This window comes from Plecotus auritus (assembly GCF_963455305.1).
Source record: "Plecotus auritus genome assembly, chromosome: 13".
Lineage (NCBI taxonomy): Eukaryota > Metazoa > Chordata > Mammalia > Chiroptera > Vespertilionidae > Plecotus > Plecotus auritus.
This window is the reverse complement of record NC_137779.1, coordinates 11,526,782-11,543,681: the sequence shown is the minus strand read 5'-3', so window position 1 is coordinate 11,543,681 and position 16,900 is coordinate 11,526,782. Positions and strand designations below refer to the sequence as shown.

General features: G+C 40.2%; 1 protein-coding gene across 1 annotated transcript; it reads left to right on the top strand.

Annotated features, from left to right (window-relative positions):
• Positions 1-7,035: 7,035 nt before the first annotated feature.
• Positions 7,036-8,006, top strand: LOC308238103 (F-actin-capping protein subunit alpha-1-like). Its single transcript, XM_080649703.1, is given in 2 exon segments — positions 7,036-7,672; positions 7,675-8,006. Coding segments are annotated over 2 exon segments (858 nt in total). The 5' UTR covers positions 7,036-7,050; the 3' UTR covers positions 7,911-8,006.
• The last annotated feature ends 8,894 nt before the right edge of the window (positions 8,007-16,900 follow it).

Here is a 16,900-nt window from a genome sequence, read left to right as displayed (position 1 = left end):
TTCTTGCTTTTTGATGTAGGCCTGTAGTGCTATTAACTTCCCTCTCAGGACTGCTTTCACTGTGTCCTGTAGGTTTTGGATTGTTGTGTGCTCATTTTCATTTGTTTCCAGATGTTTTTAATTTCTTCTTTGATCTCTTTGGTAACCCATTCATTGTTTAATAGCATCCTACTTAGCCTCCCTATATTTGAGCATTTTTATTGTAGCTGATTTCTAATTTCATGCCATTGTGGTTTGAGAAGATGTTTGATATGATTTCAATCTTCTTGAAATTGTAGAGACTTAGCTTGTGTCCAAACATGTGGTCTATCTTTGAAAATGTCCCATGTGCACTTAAGAAGAAAGTATATTCCATAGCTTTGGGTGGAATATTCTGAAGATGTCATTTAGTTCCATCTGTTCTAGAGTGTCATTTAGGATTGCTGTATCCTTGTTGATTTTTTGTTTAGAAGGTTTATCCAATGACATCAATGGAATATTAAGTCCTCTACTCTGATTGTATTGCCGTCGATCTCTCCCTTGATGTCCTCCAGAAGTTTTCCAATATAATTAGATGCTCCTGAATTGGGTGCATATATGTTTACCAGAGTTATAGCCTCTTGTTGTATTAATCCCTGTGGTATTATGAAGTGGCCTTCTTTATCTCTTATTATGGCCTTCACTTTGATGTCTATTTTGTCAGAGATAAGTATTGCTGCCCCAGCTTTTGTGTTTCATTTCCATTTGTTTGAAAAAATTTTCCCATTCCTTCACTTTCAGTTTGAGTCCTTTGTTCTGAAGTGGGTCTCTTGTAGACAGCATATAGATGGGTCATGTTTTCTTATCTATTCAGCTACCCTATGTCTTTTGATTAGAGCAGGCGTCCTCAAACTACAGCCTGCGGGCTGCATGCAGCCCGCCAAGGACATTTATCCAGCCCTCCAGGTGCCGCTGCCTGTCCTGCTTAGCAGCCGACTCGTCCCGGGCCCGCAGTGCGCATAGGAATTTGTTCATAGTTTTCTTTTTAAACTATAGTCCGGCCCTCCAACGGTCTGAGGGACAGTGAACTGGTCCCCTGTTTAAAAAGTTTGAGGACCCCTGGATTAGAGCATTTAATCCATTTGCATTTAAGGTTATTATTGACTAGAGGCCCGGTGCATGAATTTGTGCATAGGTGGGGTCCCTTGGCCTGGCCTGTGATCAGGTTGATCGAGGCCAGTCAGCCAGGGGGAGTGGCTGTGGGAGGTTGGCCAGCCGTGGGAGGTTGGCCGGCCATGGGAGGTTGTCTGTGGGAGCACTCTGACCACCAGGGGGCAGCTCCTGCATGGAGCCTCTGCCCCCTGGTGGTCAGTGCGCATCATAGCAACCGGTCGAGTGATCGACTGGTCATAACAGTCGCTTAGGCTTTTATATATAGAGATAGGTACTTGTTTGTTGTCATTTTTATTCTTTATGCCTGTGTTCCTTCTTCCCTTTCTATTTCTTCCTTTCGTAACAGTCCCTTTTTTTTTTTTAATATATTTTATTGATATTTCACAGAGAGAAAGGGAGAGGGACAGAGAGCCAGAAACATCGATGAGAGAGAAACATCGATCAGCTGCCTCCTGCACACCTCCCACTAGGGATGTGCCCGCAACCAAGGCACATGCCCCCGACCAGAATCAAACCCGGGACCCTTCAGTCCGCAGGCCAACGCTCCATCCACTGAGCCAAACCGGTTTCGGCTGTAACAGTCCCTTTAGCATTTCTTGCATTGCTGGCTTGGTGGTAATAAACTCCCGTAGCCTTTTTTTTTTTTTGTCTGTGAAGCTCCTGATTTCACCTTGAATTTTTTTTTTTAAGATATTTTATTGATATTTTTACAGAGAGGAAGCGAGAGGGATAGAAAGCTAGAAACATCGATGAGAGAGAAACATCGATCAGCTTCCTCCTGCACACCCCCCACTGGGGATGTGCCCGCAGCCAAGGTAGATGCCCTTGACCGGAATCGAACCCGGGACCCTTCAGTCCGCAGGCCGACGCTCTATCCACTGAGCCAAACCGGTTTCGGCCACCTTGAATTTTTAATGATAGCCTTGCTGGTTAGAGTATTATTGGGTTCTGTTCGTTGCTTTGTATCACTTTGTGTACTTCATTCCATTTCCTTCTGGTCTGATGTGTTTCAATTGAGAAATCAGTTGATAGTCTAATGGTAGATCCCTTGTAGGTAACTTTCTGTTTCTTTCTGGCAGCCTTTACAATTCTTATTTTGTCATTGATATTTGCCCATTTAATTACGATGTGTCTTGGTTTTGGTCTTTTGGGATTCATCTTGTTTGGGGCTCTTTGGACTTGTGTGACTTTTTTCTTCCCAAAATCAGGGAAGTTTTCTGTCTATTTCTTTAAACAAGTTTTGTATTCCTTGCCCGACTCCCTCTCCTTCTGACACCCCTATTATGCAGATGTTGTTCTGTTTTATGTTGTTCCAGACCTCCCTTAGACTGTCTTCCTCCTTTTTTATTTTATTTTTCAGTTGGGTGTTTTTTCTGCCTTTTCTTCTAACTCATTGATTTGCTCCTCAGATTCTTCTAGTCTACTGTTGAAACTTTCCATTGTGTTCTTTACTGCAGCTATGTCATTCTTCATTTCCTCTTGATTCTTACACATGGTGAATTTCTCATCCAGACATTTGAGCATCCTTATAACCATTACTCTGAATTCTTTTTTTTTTTAATGTTTTATTGATTTTTTTACAGAGAGGAAGGGAGAGGGATAGAGAGTTAGAAACATCGATCAGCTGCCTCCTGCACACCCCCTACTGGGGATGTGCCCACAACCAAGGTACATGCCCTTGACCAGAATCGAACCTGGGACCCTTCAGTCTGTAGGCTGACGCTCTATCCACTGAGCCACACCAGTTAGGGCCTGAATTCTTTCTCTGACAAATTGCTTCTCTCCATTTCATATAATTCCTTTACTGGTGATTCCTACTTTTCTTTCATTTGGGGGTTGTTTTTTGTCTCCCCATTTTTGCTGTTCCTTTGTAATTGTTTCTATGTATTAGATCAAACTGCTATGCCACCCAATTTTTTAAATTGGTCTTACATAGTAGATGTTTTGTGGGACCCAGTGGTGTGGTCTCTCAGGTATCCTGTCCTGGGTGTTCTAGGGAGGCCCTCTACTTGAGATATTTGAGTTCTCCTGATATAGTTGGGTCTTTAATGTTATTATCCCATTCATGGATGGAGTCCCCTCTCAGGGTGTCTGATTATGTGGCTCGCTCCCTACCATGTCGTGCCAACCATTGTGGAGGCACTGACTGGACAGCACAAAATACAATATGATAAGACACGACACAAGGAAAAGAACATGAATGTACACAAGACACCCATGACTCCAATAAAAGTGACCACCAGAGAAAAGAGAATTAGGAAAGAGAAAAGAGTGTAAGAATAATAGCGAAACAAACAAAACAAAAAAATAAAAAGAAAAAAAGAATATGAGGAGATAAACCAAATAAACCAAAAAGCACAAACAAAAAACACCCAGAAAACAAAGGAGGGCACAGAATCTGTAGATGCAGAGCTTAAATAGAGAAAATTAAGGTTAAGGGCTTGGATGACTAGGGTAAGGATCACAGTTTAGAATAAGGGAAGAAATGAGAAGACAAGAAGAAAAATAAATAAATAAAGTAATTTTTTTTTTAAAAGGAAAATAGAGGAGAGAGCAGATAGGCCTAAATTTAAGAAGTGAAACAAATTTAAAAATTAGGAGAAGAAACAAGCAAGAGAAGATAAAAATAAAAAAATTGAGTAGTGAAGAAAGAAAAAAAGAGAAGGGAAAATGGAGTAGGAAAGAGCAAATTAGATATATGAATAAACCAACATAGACTAGAGTAATAACACATCAATAAAGCAGATAAAGAAAACCATTTTTGAAAAGGGGGCAAAAGTAAGGAAAGAGGAAAACTAAGACAGGGAAAGGACAAGAAAAATGGGAGAAAAAAGAGAAGTGAGGAAGAAAAAGGTACAAAAAAATTTTAAAAGATAACATTAAAAATGATAGTAAAATTTAAAATAATAAAATTTTAAAATAAAAAAGTGAAGTGTCGTTCGCTTCAGCAGATTTTTAATGACCCATGGGAGCTGGTTTAGGACCCCATCCTCTGTTCTGTCTGCTAATCCTGGGATTCCTGTTAGGTACTTAGGGGCTGACCACTGTCAGGCACTGTCTTTTGACTTTTGGCACCCTGCTTGAAGCTCCAAGCGATCTACCAGTCCTCTGCTTATGTGTCTCCACAGGCATTGGCTGCAAACAGGTGGGGCCAATCAACCCTCTTTGCCGGTCTGACAGCTGTCAGTCTTAATCACTCAAGTATCTGTTTCTGACAGGGCTTTAGGTGGGTTGGCGCTGTTTCGCTTTCAGGGAATAGGATGGGTGTTCTTTTCCTGACCCAGAGCTACTCCTCTGCAACTGGCCCAAAATATTACTCTAGCCTTGGTTGGTCAGAGATCTTTTTATGGAGACCAATGGGGTGGGAGCAACCTGGAGTTTTTATCAGTCTGGTTCCCAGAATAATGGGGAAGATCGGCCCCTCTTCCAATCCAGTCCCTGAGGGCTCCTTGGGACTATTCAGACCTGTAAGCTTGGCCTCTGCCTTTGTTTCCTCTGTAAGGCTCAAACTGCAGGATGTGGCAGGCTGTATTACCTGTCTTGAGGCTACTGGAAGAGGCTAGTTCTGGGGAGAAATGGCAGCTTAGGTTTGGAAGCTTAAGAATGTCCCAATGCAGGGCTCCTGGCCACATCTCCCTGCCTTGCTTCCCTGCCCAGCCTCTCCTCAGTCTGTGCCTCTCTCCTTGCGCCAAAGCCTCTGGAGAATGTTTGCAATTGAAAAGTCCTGTGTGCTGGGTTTAGAGAATAACAGCAAAGACAAAACAAAACCAAAACAACAATGAAACTGCGGGTTTCTCTCCCACCAGCACCTCACAGCTCAGGCAGCCTTTTGCCTTTTGCTGAGCAGCATTTCGCGGTTGTGCTCTTGTGTCCAGATTCCCAGCAGCCAGCAGTCTTGTGGCTTTTCTTGTTCACAGTTGGATGTTACCCATGTTGGCGATGATAACAATTATCTACAATCAAGTCACAACACTGAATTTCCTTTATACTTATGGCATTCTGACCTACCATATGGTCATTTGAAAACATATTCTATTTCTTCTACTAAATTGTAAATCTCTAGGGGACGAGGAACAAGATTTGGTTAATGTGGCAATCACTGCCTTGGGCCCAGTTATGGGTAAGACTGGTAGGCATTTTATTCTTTTCCTCAGAGCCTGACTCAAGACACCATGACTTTAAAAGCAATCATGCTTTTTTGGACACTAAATCAAGGATTCTAGCTTTCTCTCTCTTCTAGCCATATCTTAAGTCCTTATGTGCATATGATTCAGGACAGGTCTTGCACATTCCAGGCCTTTCGGTCTAAGCTTGATGCTTTTTATAGACATCTAAGTGAAGTAATGGACAGATACATACTACCACTCATCATCCATCCATCCATCCATGCATCCATTCATCTATCCATCCATTCATTCCAGCACAAATGAGTCTGCACCAATGAATTGGCCTAGTTCTATGGAAATAGTAGTAAACAAGACAAAGTCTATCTGATCCATTGAAAATTTTAAAAATTACAAACCTGCCCTGAGTAGGTGTGAAGTGACCAGAGCTGAGACGGATTAAAAGACCACTCCATCTGCTATGTAAGTAAACAACAGGCAGGGGCAACTGCAGAAACAGAGACCTCCTGTGTTCTGGAAGCTTGTGGGAGAGTGCATGAAGTGCTGGTGGTGAGAAGGGGTTGATCTGGGAATATTATGAGGTTCAGCTAAAAGGATTTGCTGATGGAACAGATGTAAAGTGTGAGAGAAAGGTAGTAAAGAAGGATGCCTCTCTAAAAAGCTTTTGCACAGCAAAAGAAACCATCAAAAAACAAAACAAAAAGAAAGCCCACTGTATGGGAGAACATATTTGCAAATGTTATCACTGATAAAGGTTTAATCTCCAACATCTACAGGGGACTTATACAACTTAATAAAAGGAAGATAAATGATCCAATAAAAAAAAATGGGCAACAGACCTAAATAGAATCTTTTCGAAAGAAGACAGAAGGAAGGCCAAGAGACATATGAAAACATGCTCAAAGTCACTAATTATCCGAGAGACGCAAATCAAAACGACAATGCGGCACCATCTCACACCTGTCAGAATGGCAATCATCAACAAATCAACAAATGACAAGTGCTGGCGAGGATGCGGAGAAAAAGGAACCCTCCTTCACTGATGGTGGGAATGCAGACTGGTGCAGCCACTGTGGAGAACAGTATGGAGTTTCCTTAAAAAACTAAAAATGGAACTCCCGTTTGACCCAGATATCCCACTTCTAGGAATATATCCCAAGAAACTAGAAACACCAATCAGAAAGGATATATGCACCCCTATGTTCATAGCAGCACAATTCATCATAGCTAAGATTTGGAAACAACCTAAATGCCCATCAGCAGATGAGTGGATTAGAAAACTATGGTACATCTACACAATGGAATACTACGCTGCTATAAAAAAGAAGGAATTTTTACCGTTTGCAGTAGCATGGATGGACCTGGAGAGCATTATGTTAAGTGAAATAAGCCAGGCAATGAAAGAAAAATACCACATGATCTCACTCATTTATGGAAAATAAAGAACATTATAACCTGATGAACAAAAAGATAGATACAGAGGCAGTAAAGCACCGAACAGACTGTCAAATTACAGTGGGAAGGCTGGGGAGTGTTGGGGAGGGGAGGAAAGAGTTCAACCAAAGGACTTGTATGCATGCATATAAGCACGGCCAATGGACACAAGACACTGGGCAGGGGGGGGGGGGGACGAGGGCATGAGATAGGGGGTGGGGGAGGCTGGGAGAAGGCCAATGGGGGGAAAAAAGGAGATATATGTACTACTATATGTAATAATTTAAACAATAAAAAAATAAAATAAAAAATAAATAAATGTCAAAAAAAAGGGGGAGGGGCTGGGCCAGAGCAGCCCAAGATGGCCGACTTTGAGGATCGGGTGTGGGATGAGGAGAAGGTACGCATAGCTGCTAAATTCATCACTCATGCACCCCCAGGGGAATTTAATGAAGTATTCAATGATGTTCGGCTACTACTTAATAATGACAATCTCCTCAGGGAAGGGAAAGCACATGCATTTGCCCAGTATAACATGGATCAGTTCACGCCTGTAAAGATAGAAGGATATGAAGATCAGGTCTTAATTACAGAACACAGTGACTTGGGTAACAGTAGATTTTTAGATCCCAGAAACAAAATTTTCTTTAAGTTTGATCACTTACGGAAAGAAGCAAGTGACCCCCAGCCAGAGGAAGTAGATGGAGGTCTGAAGTCTTGGAGAGAATCCTTTGACAGGGCTTTAAGGGCCTATGTGAAAGACCATTATTCCAGTGGCTTCTGTACTGTTTATGCTAAAACTATAGATGGGGAACAGACCATTATTGCGTGTATTGAAAGCCACCAGTTTCAGCCTAAAAATTTCTGGAATGGTCGTTGGAGATCAGAATGGAAGTTCACCATCACGCCACCTACAGCCCAGGTGGTTGGAGTACTTAAAATTCAGGTACACTATTACGAAGATGGCAATGTTCAGTTGGTTAGTATAAAGATGTACAGGATTCAGTAACTGTTTCGAATGAAGCACAAACTGCCAAGGAGTTTATTAAAATCATAGAACATGCAGAAAATGAGTATCAGACAGCAATTAGTGAAAACTATCAAACAATGTCAGACACCACATTCAAGGCCTTGCGCCGGCAGCTTCCAGTTACCAGCACCAAAATCGACAGGAACAAGATACTCAGCTACAAGATTGGCAAAGAAATGCAGAATGCTTAAAGGCTGAATGTAAGATTCTTCAGTACATGGAAAGAAAGACTTCAATGTATGGTCATAAGATAAATAAGTGATTTATAAACAAGAGTGATATTTTGCTAGGGCTTTCAAAGTTAACAGGTTTTCTAGCCTCATGGAATACTGTTGAACCTATAGCATTGTCTTGATACTTTTATGTTCTCTGACTTGTAATTTTCTGTTTTTACTATATCTACTTGTAAATTTTTTTTTAATTCTGCCACATTTAATGATGAAGAGAAAGATCTATCCTGGAGTCATTTTACTGTTTAGAAAATTTTCCTAGCCATAAAGCCCTGTTTCTGGTATAGACAGGTAATATGTTCACTGCTTTTCTACCCCTGTCCTTCAAAGCACACCTGGTATTTCCATGGATTATATTGATCATCAACAGCTAAAGAGGCTGTGCTACCAACTGTAGCCGAATGGAAGATACATCCATCCTCTCCCTCAACTGCCTTGATCATCTCTTAGAGCATTGCATAACTGTAGTTTTCAAAAGTTTGGATTGGGGCTTTTCACATCCTTTTGTTGGGCACAGGAAGTTTTCTGGAATTCCATTATAGCCAGCTTCTCTGGGGAAGTTGTTTTTAAATCCAAAGACTTGAACCACATTCCCTGCACATGAACGTGTTTGCTTTTTTCCCTTCCTTATTGTCTCCTTCCTGTCTAGTACCTTTGTAGTTGTAGACATCTGCATTTTTAGCAGAGTTTTACCCATTATTGTTTTTTTAATATTCCAGAACTGCTGACATATGAGAGATGTAGTAGAGTATCAAAGTTGAAAAATGAAGATGAAGAAATAATAGGTATCTGTGCTTTAATACATGTGGCAGGATTGTACTATAAGCAAACAAATCAAACATCTATGTAAATCACAAACAAAACCTAAAAACGAACCAAAGTGAAAAGGATAACTTCCAGGCATTATCTTTCTATTGTAACCTGTTATTTAAAGGAATACTAGTGATTTGTTCTAAATAGGATGTAAAACTTGTTCTAAATTACTTTTCCTCAGTCCTGCCTGCCAAGAACTTAAATGTAACTGTGATATAGCAATCCTTCCAGGTTTATTGGCAGGTATATGTGTGATCTCAGAATATACAAGTGACATAGATATGAGATGACAACTGAAATGGTGGAGTCATTTACATTGTTTACACTTCTATGACCGGGCCTTAAGGGAAGGTCAGTTTTTTAAAAACCAAGTAGTGTCTTCCTACCTATCTGCATATACATGTCAAAAAAGAAGGTTGTTTGTGCTTCAGCTTTGTTTTTGCTCAGTAATACAGTTAAGCAAGAGTTTGTTTCCAAGTGACCTATTGAGCTATGTAAGCATATTTGTTTATTTCAAATAAAATATATTTGTATTATTTGTCATTCATACTATCCACCCATACCACACTATCCTCTGTATTAGGTAGTCCAATAGAAATATACCTGTTTTGTTCTAAAGAAAGGAGGGGGAGAGGAGGAGGAGGAGGAGGAGGAGGAGGAGGAGGAGGAGGAGGAGGAGGAGGAGGGGGAGGGGGAGGAGGAGGAGAGGGAGGAGGGGGAGGGGGAGGGGGGAGGGGGAGGGGAGGGAGGAGGAGGAGGGGGAGGAGGAGGAGGAGGAGGAGGGGGAGGAGGAGGAGGATACCTCTCCAGTAGCTTTTTCCCTGAGTAACTGAGTGAATACACCTGCCATTTACTGAGATGGGGATGCATGTGGCCATTTACTGAGATGGGGATGCATCTGGAATGAGCAAGGATTGAACATGTTCAGTTTGAGATGCCTGTTAAAGACCCAAGTTGGCTCTTCAGCTATGCAGCATGATGATTGTGTCTGGAATTAGGAGAGAAGTCAGCTAGAGATGCATATTTGAGAGTTGTCAGCTTATCGAAGACATTCCAAACCATGGGACTGTGTGAAATTGCCTACGCAATAACTATAGCTAGGTAAGGGAACAGATCCCAGAATGGGGTGAGGACTTAGCTCCATAGCATTCTATGTGTATATGTAGATGGGATGAGAAGCAATCAAAAAAGAAGTGGGAGACAGAGAGTGGCCGGTATGGTTGGAGTACCACCAAGTGAGTGTTGTCCTGAAAACCAAGAGAGGAAAGTGTTTTCAGAAGAGTTATACACTACAAATCCAGCCCATCCACAAATTCTCTTGACTCTACCTTCCCCATATATCCAGAATGTGACCTCTGTTCACCACCACCAACTTTCTAATGCACTGCAAGTCACCATCAACTCCATGGTAGCCAACTGCAGAATTCTTTAAAGGGTCTCTCTGCTTCCTCACTGGCTCCCACAATGGCCTCTTTTGAACTCAGCAGGCAGAGTGATCCTTTTAAAAGTTAAGTCAGAACATACCCATTATCTGTTCAATGTTGCTGGTAGGTCCATAAGGGGAGGAGTGAGTGTTGATCATTTGATTTTACAGTAGAGAGTTATTGATTGGCAACCCAGAATAGAGCTGTTTAGATGGATGGGTAGGGATGAAAGCTCGTTCTAGTGGAGTCAAAATATAAAGGATGAGTCAAAACACATTTCTGAAGGTGTTCAACCTCATGAGTATTCAGAGGAAAGAAGATTATATAGCCACAAGAGCATATCACTATGCACCCACAAGATGAGCAATATAAGATTGATAATTCCAAGTATTACTGTGGAACAGTGGGCACTCTCATAATGCAAACTGATGTGCCACTTTGAAATAGTACTTTTTATTTCCTAGTCCAATTGAAGTCTCAAATACCTTATCATTAAGGTATTTTACTCTTAGGTCAGGGGTGCGGAACCCAATTTCTGTCAAGGGCCATTTAGATATTTATAAAAATAATCCCAGGCCATACAAAATTATCAGCTTTAAAACTAGCCTGCTATACTTGGTCAAACATTTAGTCAACTCACCCCTAATGCTTTGGCAGGGCCAGACCAAATGATTTTTCAGACTGTATACAGACTGCAGACACAATCCCTGTCTTAGAGAAAACCCATGGAAATTTCCAGTTATTTGCAACATGCTATTAGACAACAATGGCCACTGAAGCCCTCTTCAGAGTACTGCAAAAGAAAAGACCCCTGTGTTCACACATAATGGATGTTAAATTGGATAAATCCACACAAGTATAGAGCAATGTAAAGGAATGAAATGTAGCAGCACACAAAATCAGTAAGTAAATTTATGTACTGGGTGGAATAAAGAGGTCATATGTAAACACTACACCCATATGGATTCAGAGGAAGGTAAGAGATAAAATGACAATCACTTCCAAAATGTTAAAATAACATCCTCCAAAAATCGACTGCTCCATAGAAGCAAATACAGTCAATATCAACCTCTTTGGAAGTATGGTTATTAATCAAATCATAGAAGCATCAAGTTTGTTCATTTAAAAACTAAACAAAAACAACAAAACAGCTGAATATGGTGGGCAGCGAACTATATGAAGTTTTTACTGCCCTATTCCCATATCCTTCTTCCTCAGGTCCCCCTGAGCCTTGTAAAACCCCATCATCACAACTACAGTAGCTGTGCAGGCAGCCTAGTTGCCAATGGAATGGGCACAAAAGTTTGGAGCTCCCACAAAAGCCCTCTGGCCATAGAATTGCTACTAATTCACATGTCTGGCAGTTCCCTAGAAAAATCCTCTTTCACAGGAAATGGCTTGCTATTAAACTGTAATACAAAAAACAGGCACAAGTTTCCTGGCATTGGATTTGGCAAAGATTTCTCACATATTGAGAAGGAAAACCCCTATTTTGTAAAAACTGCCATTTGGAATTCTCTGCTGTTTTTCTTAGACAGCCTCTTATTGCTTTCTAGCCTGCTTTAGCCTAATAAGGACCATAAACTTAGCTGTCTGACCTGGTAGGCCAGAGACTAGGTATGCCCATAATTTTAGCTATCTGACCTTGAAGGCCAGAGACTAGATGTGCCCATAATTTTTAGAACTGTGTTTGTTTTCAAAGACAGCAGCGAGATAACCACTAATTGCACAGAGGTCTGGCTCCTTAATAAAAAGGGAAGTCCTGCTTGTAGCTTTGCTTAGAATTTGAATTCATTTTCTCTAAGCCCACCGCGGTGAATAAAGTGTGACTCCAAACTCTCCTGCATTGTTTGATTATTCCGGTTTTCTGCAACAATATGACACCAAAAGCACAGGCAACAAAAGACAAAATTAGGTCCATGAAAAAAAAATCGTGGGTCAAAAACCACTGTGAACAGAGTAAAAAGGTAACACAAAGAATGAGAGAAAATATTTGAAAATCACATAGCAGGGAATAGATTAATGTCCAGAATATACAGAGAACTCCTAAGCCTCAACAACAGAAAAACCAACAACCTGATTCAGAAAATGAGCAAAGGACTCAAATGAATATCTGTTCAATAAAGATACACAAATGGCCAATAAGCACAGGAAAAGATACTCAACAGCACTAATCTTTGGAGAATGCAAATCAAACCTACAATGAGGTACCACCTCACATCTTATAAAAGAAAACTACAAACCAGTAAATAACAAGTGTTGGAGAGGATATGAAGAATATGGAAGCCCTTGTGTACTGTTGGTGGGAATGTAAAATGGCACAGCCTCTGTGGAATACAATATAACAGTTCATCAAAAAATTAAAACTAGAATTACCATATGGTCTGGCTATATAACTTCTGGGTATATACCCAAAAGAATCTAAAGTAGGGGCTTGAAATTATATTTTTATGTCCATGTTCATAGCAGCATTATTTACAACAGCTAAAATATAAAGCAACATAAGTGTCCATTGAAAAACAAATGGATGAATAAAGTATCCATTGACAAATGAGTGGATGGAGCAACGTATGGTATGTACATACAATGGAATGTTTTCACCTCTTAAAAGAAAGGAAATTTTACAATATGCAACAACATGAATGAACCTTGAGGATAATGTGCTAGGTGAAATCAGCCAGTCACAGGAAGACCGATACCATATGATACTACTGTATGAGGTACTCAGAGTAGTCAAAATTATAGAGACAGAGGTACAATGGCAGCTGCTAGGGCAGGGGAGAAGAAAGCCACGGGGATTTATAGATTAATGAATACAGAATTTGAGTTTTACAGGAAGAGTCTGAAGATGACTAGCGGTGATGGTAGCACAACATTATGAATGTACTTAATACCACTCACTAAGTGTAGACTTAAAAATAGATGATATAACTTTTGTATCTTATATAAATTTATTTAATACAATAAAGTAAATTGGAAGAAAAAATGAAATACTTCTTGCTCTAGCCAGGTTACTCAATTTGTTGGAACATCATCCCTTATACCAAAAAGGTGCCAGGTTCAATTCCTAGTCAGAGTACATACCCAGGTTGTGATTTTAATACCTGACTGGAGCACTTATGGGAGGCAAAAGATCGATGTTTTTCTCTGACATTCATGTTTCCTCTTGTCTGTTCCTTTCTCTCTTTCTCAAATCAATAAAAACATATTGTCAGGTGAGGAGTTTTTTAATAAGTGAAATACTTCTCCACTGTAAGAGACACTCAAGAAAGTGAAAAGACAGCCCACAGAATGAGAAAAAAATATTTGCAACTCATATCTTATAGGAACTAGTAGCTAGAAAATATTAATGAGTCTTAAACTCAACAAGAAAAAGACACCCAGTTTTCTAAGGGCTAAGGATGTAAATACACATTTCTACAAAGAATATATAAATGACCAAAAAGAATATGAAAAGGTGTGTCACATCATTACCAGGGAATTGCAGATCAAAAATACAATGAGATACCACGTCAAGTACACTAGAATTGCTATAATTTTAAAAAAATAGACTAACAAATATCAGTGATGATGAGTAGAAATTGGAATCCTTCCTCATTGCTGGCAGGAATGTGAAATTGTGCAGCTTCTTTGGAAATAGTTGGGCAATTCCTCAAGAGGATAAACACAGAGTTCTCACATGCCAAAACAATTCCACTCCTAAGTATGCACCTAAGAGAAATGCAAACATATGTCCATGCAAAAACTTGTACTCAAATGTCCATAGCAGTATTATTCACAATAGTCCCAAAGTAGAAACAACCAAAATTTTTATCAGCTGATATATCTAATAAAAAATGTGGTATATGCACACAAAAAGAACATTATTTGGCCAAAGGAAAGGAAGTTTTGACATAATCTACCACATGGCTAATCCTTGGAAACATTATGCTAGGTGAAATAAGCCAGTCACAGAAAATTACCACATGTAGGATTCCACTACTATGAAGTATCCAGAATAAACAAAATCATTGAGCTACAGAGTAGAGTAGTAGTAGCCATGAGCTGTGGGGAGGGGAAGATGGGGAGTGACTGCTAATAGATACTAGAGTTTTCCTTGGGGGTGAGAAAATGTTCTAAAATTGATTTGGTGACAGTTACATAACTTTCTAAATACAGTACAAACCATCGACATGTACACATTTAAGGATGAATGTTAAGGGATGTGAATTATACTGAGTGGCCAGATTATGATGATCTCTGAATGCATAATAATCTGGCCACTCAGAGTGTGTGTGTGTGTGTGTGTGTGTGTGTGTGTGTGTGTGTGTGTGTGTATGAATTTGTGCATGGGTGGGGTCCGGCCAGCCTGGCTAGGGGGAGGGGACATGGGCGGTTGGCCGGCCTGCCTGCTGGTTGAACTCCTGGTCGAGGGGACAATTTTCATATTAGCCTTTCATTATATAGGATATACACTGAGTGGCCAGATTATTATGCGTTCAGTGATCATAATAATCTGGCCACTCAGTATATATCTCAATAAAGGTGTGATTAAAAAGCAAATAAAATAAAATTACAAAATTCTGCAGTGCATGTTTAAGAAGCAAATTGAGAAAGAAAAGTGACAAAGTAGATACCATAAAAGAAAGGGTCATGATTATCTCTGAAGCAGGAAGACTTGTAATTGGCAATGGCACATGGGTAACTTCAATGAAGCTAAAACTGTTCATTACATGATCAGAGTTGTACTTAAACAGTTCTTTCTCTCTCTCTCTCTCTCTCTCTCTCTCTCTCTCTCTCTAATATTCAGAAGATAAAATTAACCCTCTTTACCATTTCTAAGTGTACAGTTCAGTGGCATTAAGTACATTTACATTGTTGTGCAACCATCAACATCCACTTCCAGAACTTTTTCATCATCTCAAACTGAAACTGTCTTCATTAACCAGTCCTATTACTCTTTTCCCAGCTCCTATAACCTTCACTTCACTTTCTGAATCTATAAACTTGACTACTTGAGGAACCTCATATAAATTAAGTCATAACACATGTGTCCTTTTGTGTGTGATTGAGCTGTTCTCGTCCAAATAATTTACTATAAAATATATTTATGTTTTATTCATATTTTGTGACTGTGCTATGATTCAAAGTTTAAATTTCAGAAAAGAAATAAGTATAAGTGAAATATATATACAGAATATATTTCCAAAGAGTTTCATTATATATGAAACAGAGAGGAGATTTTGGATGGTGACTGGAGAGTGATGTGGGTTGAGAGTGATGGTTTGATAAAGATGAAACATTACTGCATATAATGAGATTGGATCCAACGGACAAACAGATGTTTTAGAAATAAAAGACAGAAAGGACAGTTGGAAAAGTGAAGTCATGAGAAATTGAAAGGTAAATAGACCCTACACACAAGTAGGAGGATTAGCCTTAGATTGGAGTATGGACAATTTATCCACCAGAGTTGGAGAAAAAGTTAGATGCAGGCAACTCAAGTGGTGTCTCCATGTGAAAGTACTCTTTATTGCTTTTATTTTTCTCAATAAAATATGAGGCACAAAGACATTAGGAAAGTGAACTGACCACAAAATGTAGGAAGAAGGAGGTACATTTTGAGGTCATGAATGTGCCATTCCTCAGAATAGTTGTGGGTTTTTCTATAGACACATTCATTCTTTCAGGGCAGGTGTGAAGAGAGCACAAATAACTACATGACAGCACCCTTACCTGGGAATCATTTATTCATTCAATAAGTAATTCTAGTTCATCGACTTTTTAACCTGGGCATATAAGGATTAAACAGAAGTGGACACTGGACACATGTAGGTCACTTTCAAACAAAGGGTATACCTAGTCTTCAACTGGCATAATTTTATGGTACTGATATGTCTGGGTCATCCAGAGAAGGGCCTGGAGTTACCAGTCAATATGCCCATGAAAATCACTCATAAGTGAAGGCTGCTCTGTTGGCATCTCCCATACATATTTTTTGGCAATGTTATAACAGAACCTGAGAGACTGAATTTTGGTGAGGTTAAAAAATTGGAGTATTGTCCCTTGCCTCATGGTCTCCAGCCCATTTGGGCCTACCCTGGGTTAAAGGGTAGCCACCTCCTTGCCTATCTAACAGTCTGGCCCGAGGCATGTGCATATCACTATAAAGCCTCATTGCAGGATCAAAAACATCGTGAGTTTGATGTCCATGTGTTACAGAACAAGAGTTTTAGATGAGGCGAAATGGGCAATGGAGTGTGCCCACCAATGATCTTCAAGCCTCCTGGTCTGGAACATTAGGAGTTGGCTGAGCAACGGACACGGGCGGGGGGGGGGGGGGGGGTTGGGGAAGGTGTGTTCCGTGTGCACAGTTGAGGAAGGCATGGAGGTTTTATTTCCTTCTCAAGGTAAAAATCTTGCATTTTAGAGTTTGTAGTCCTTCTTTGTGAATACATCACCACAATATCAAAGGACTGTAGCCAAGGATCACTGAAGCTAATACTGTGGAAGGAAGCTGCAGAAGAGACACTATCTGAAGGATAACAGAGAGGTCAGAGAGATTAAAAAAGACACAGCCAGAGGTAGGCAGTTGCTCTCAGAAGGAGATAGTACCCACCCTTTATGTAGCCAGCATATACCTGGAACTAATCCCAGTGGCTAAGGATCTGCATGCCAAGGAGTGCTGCTCCTCATGGACACAGGCCCTGCATCAGCCACTGATTCACTGAGGCC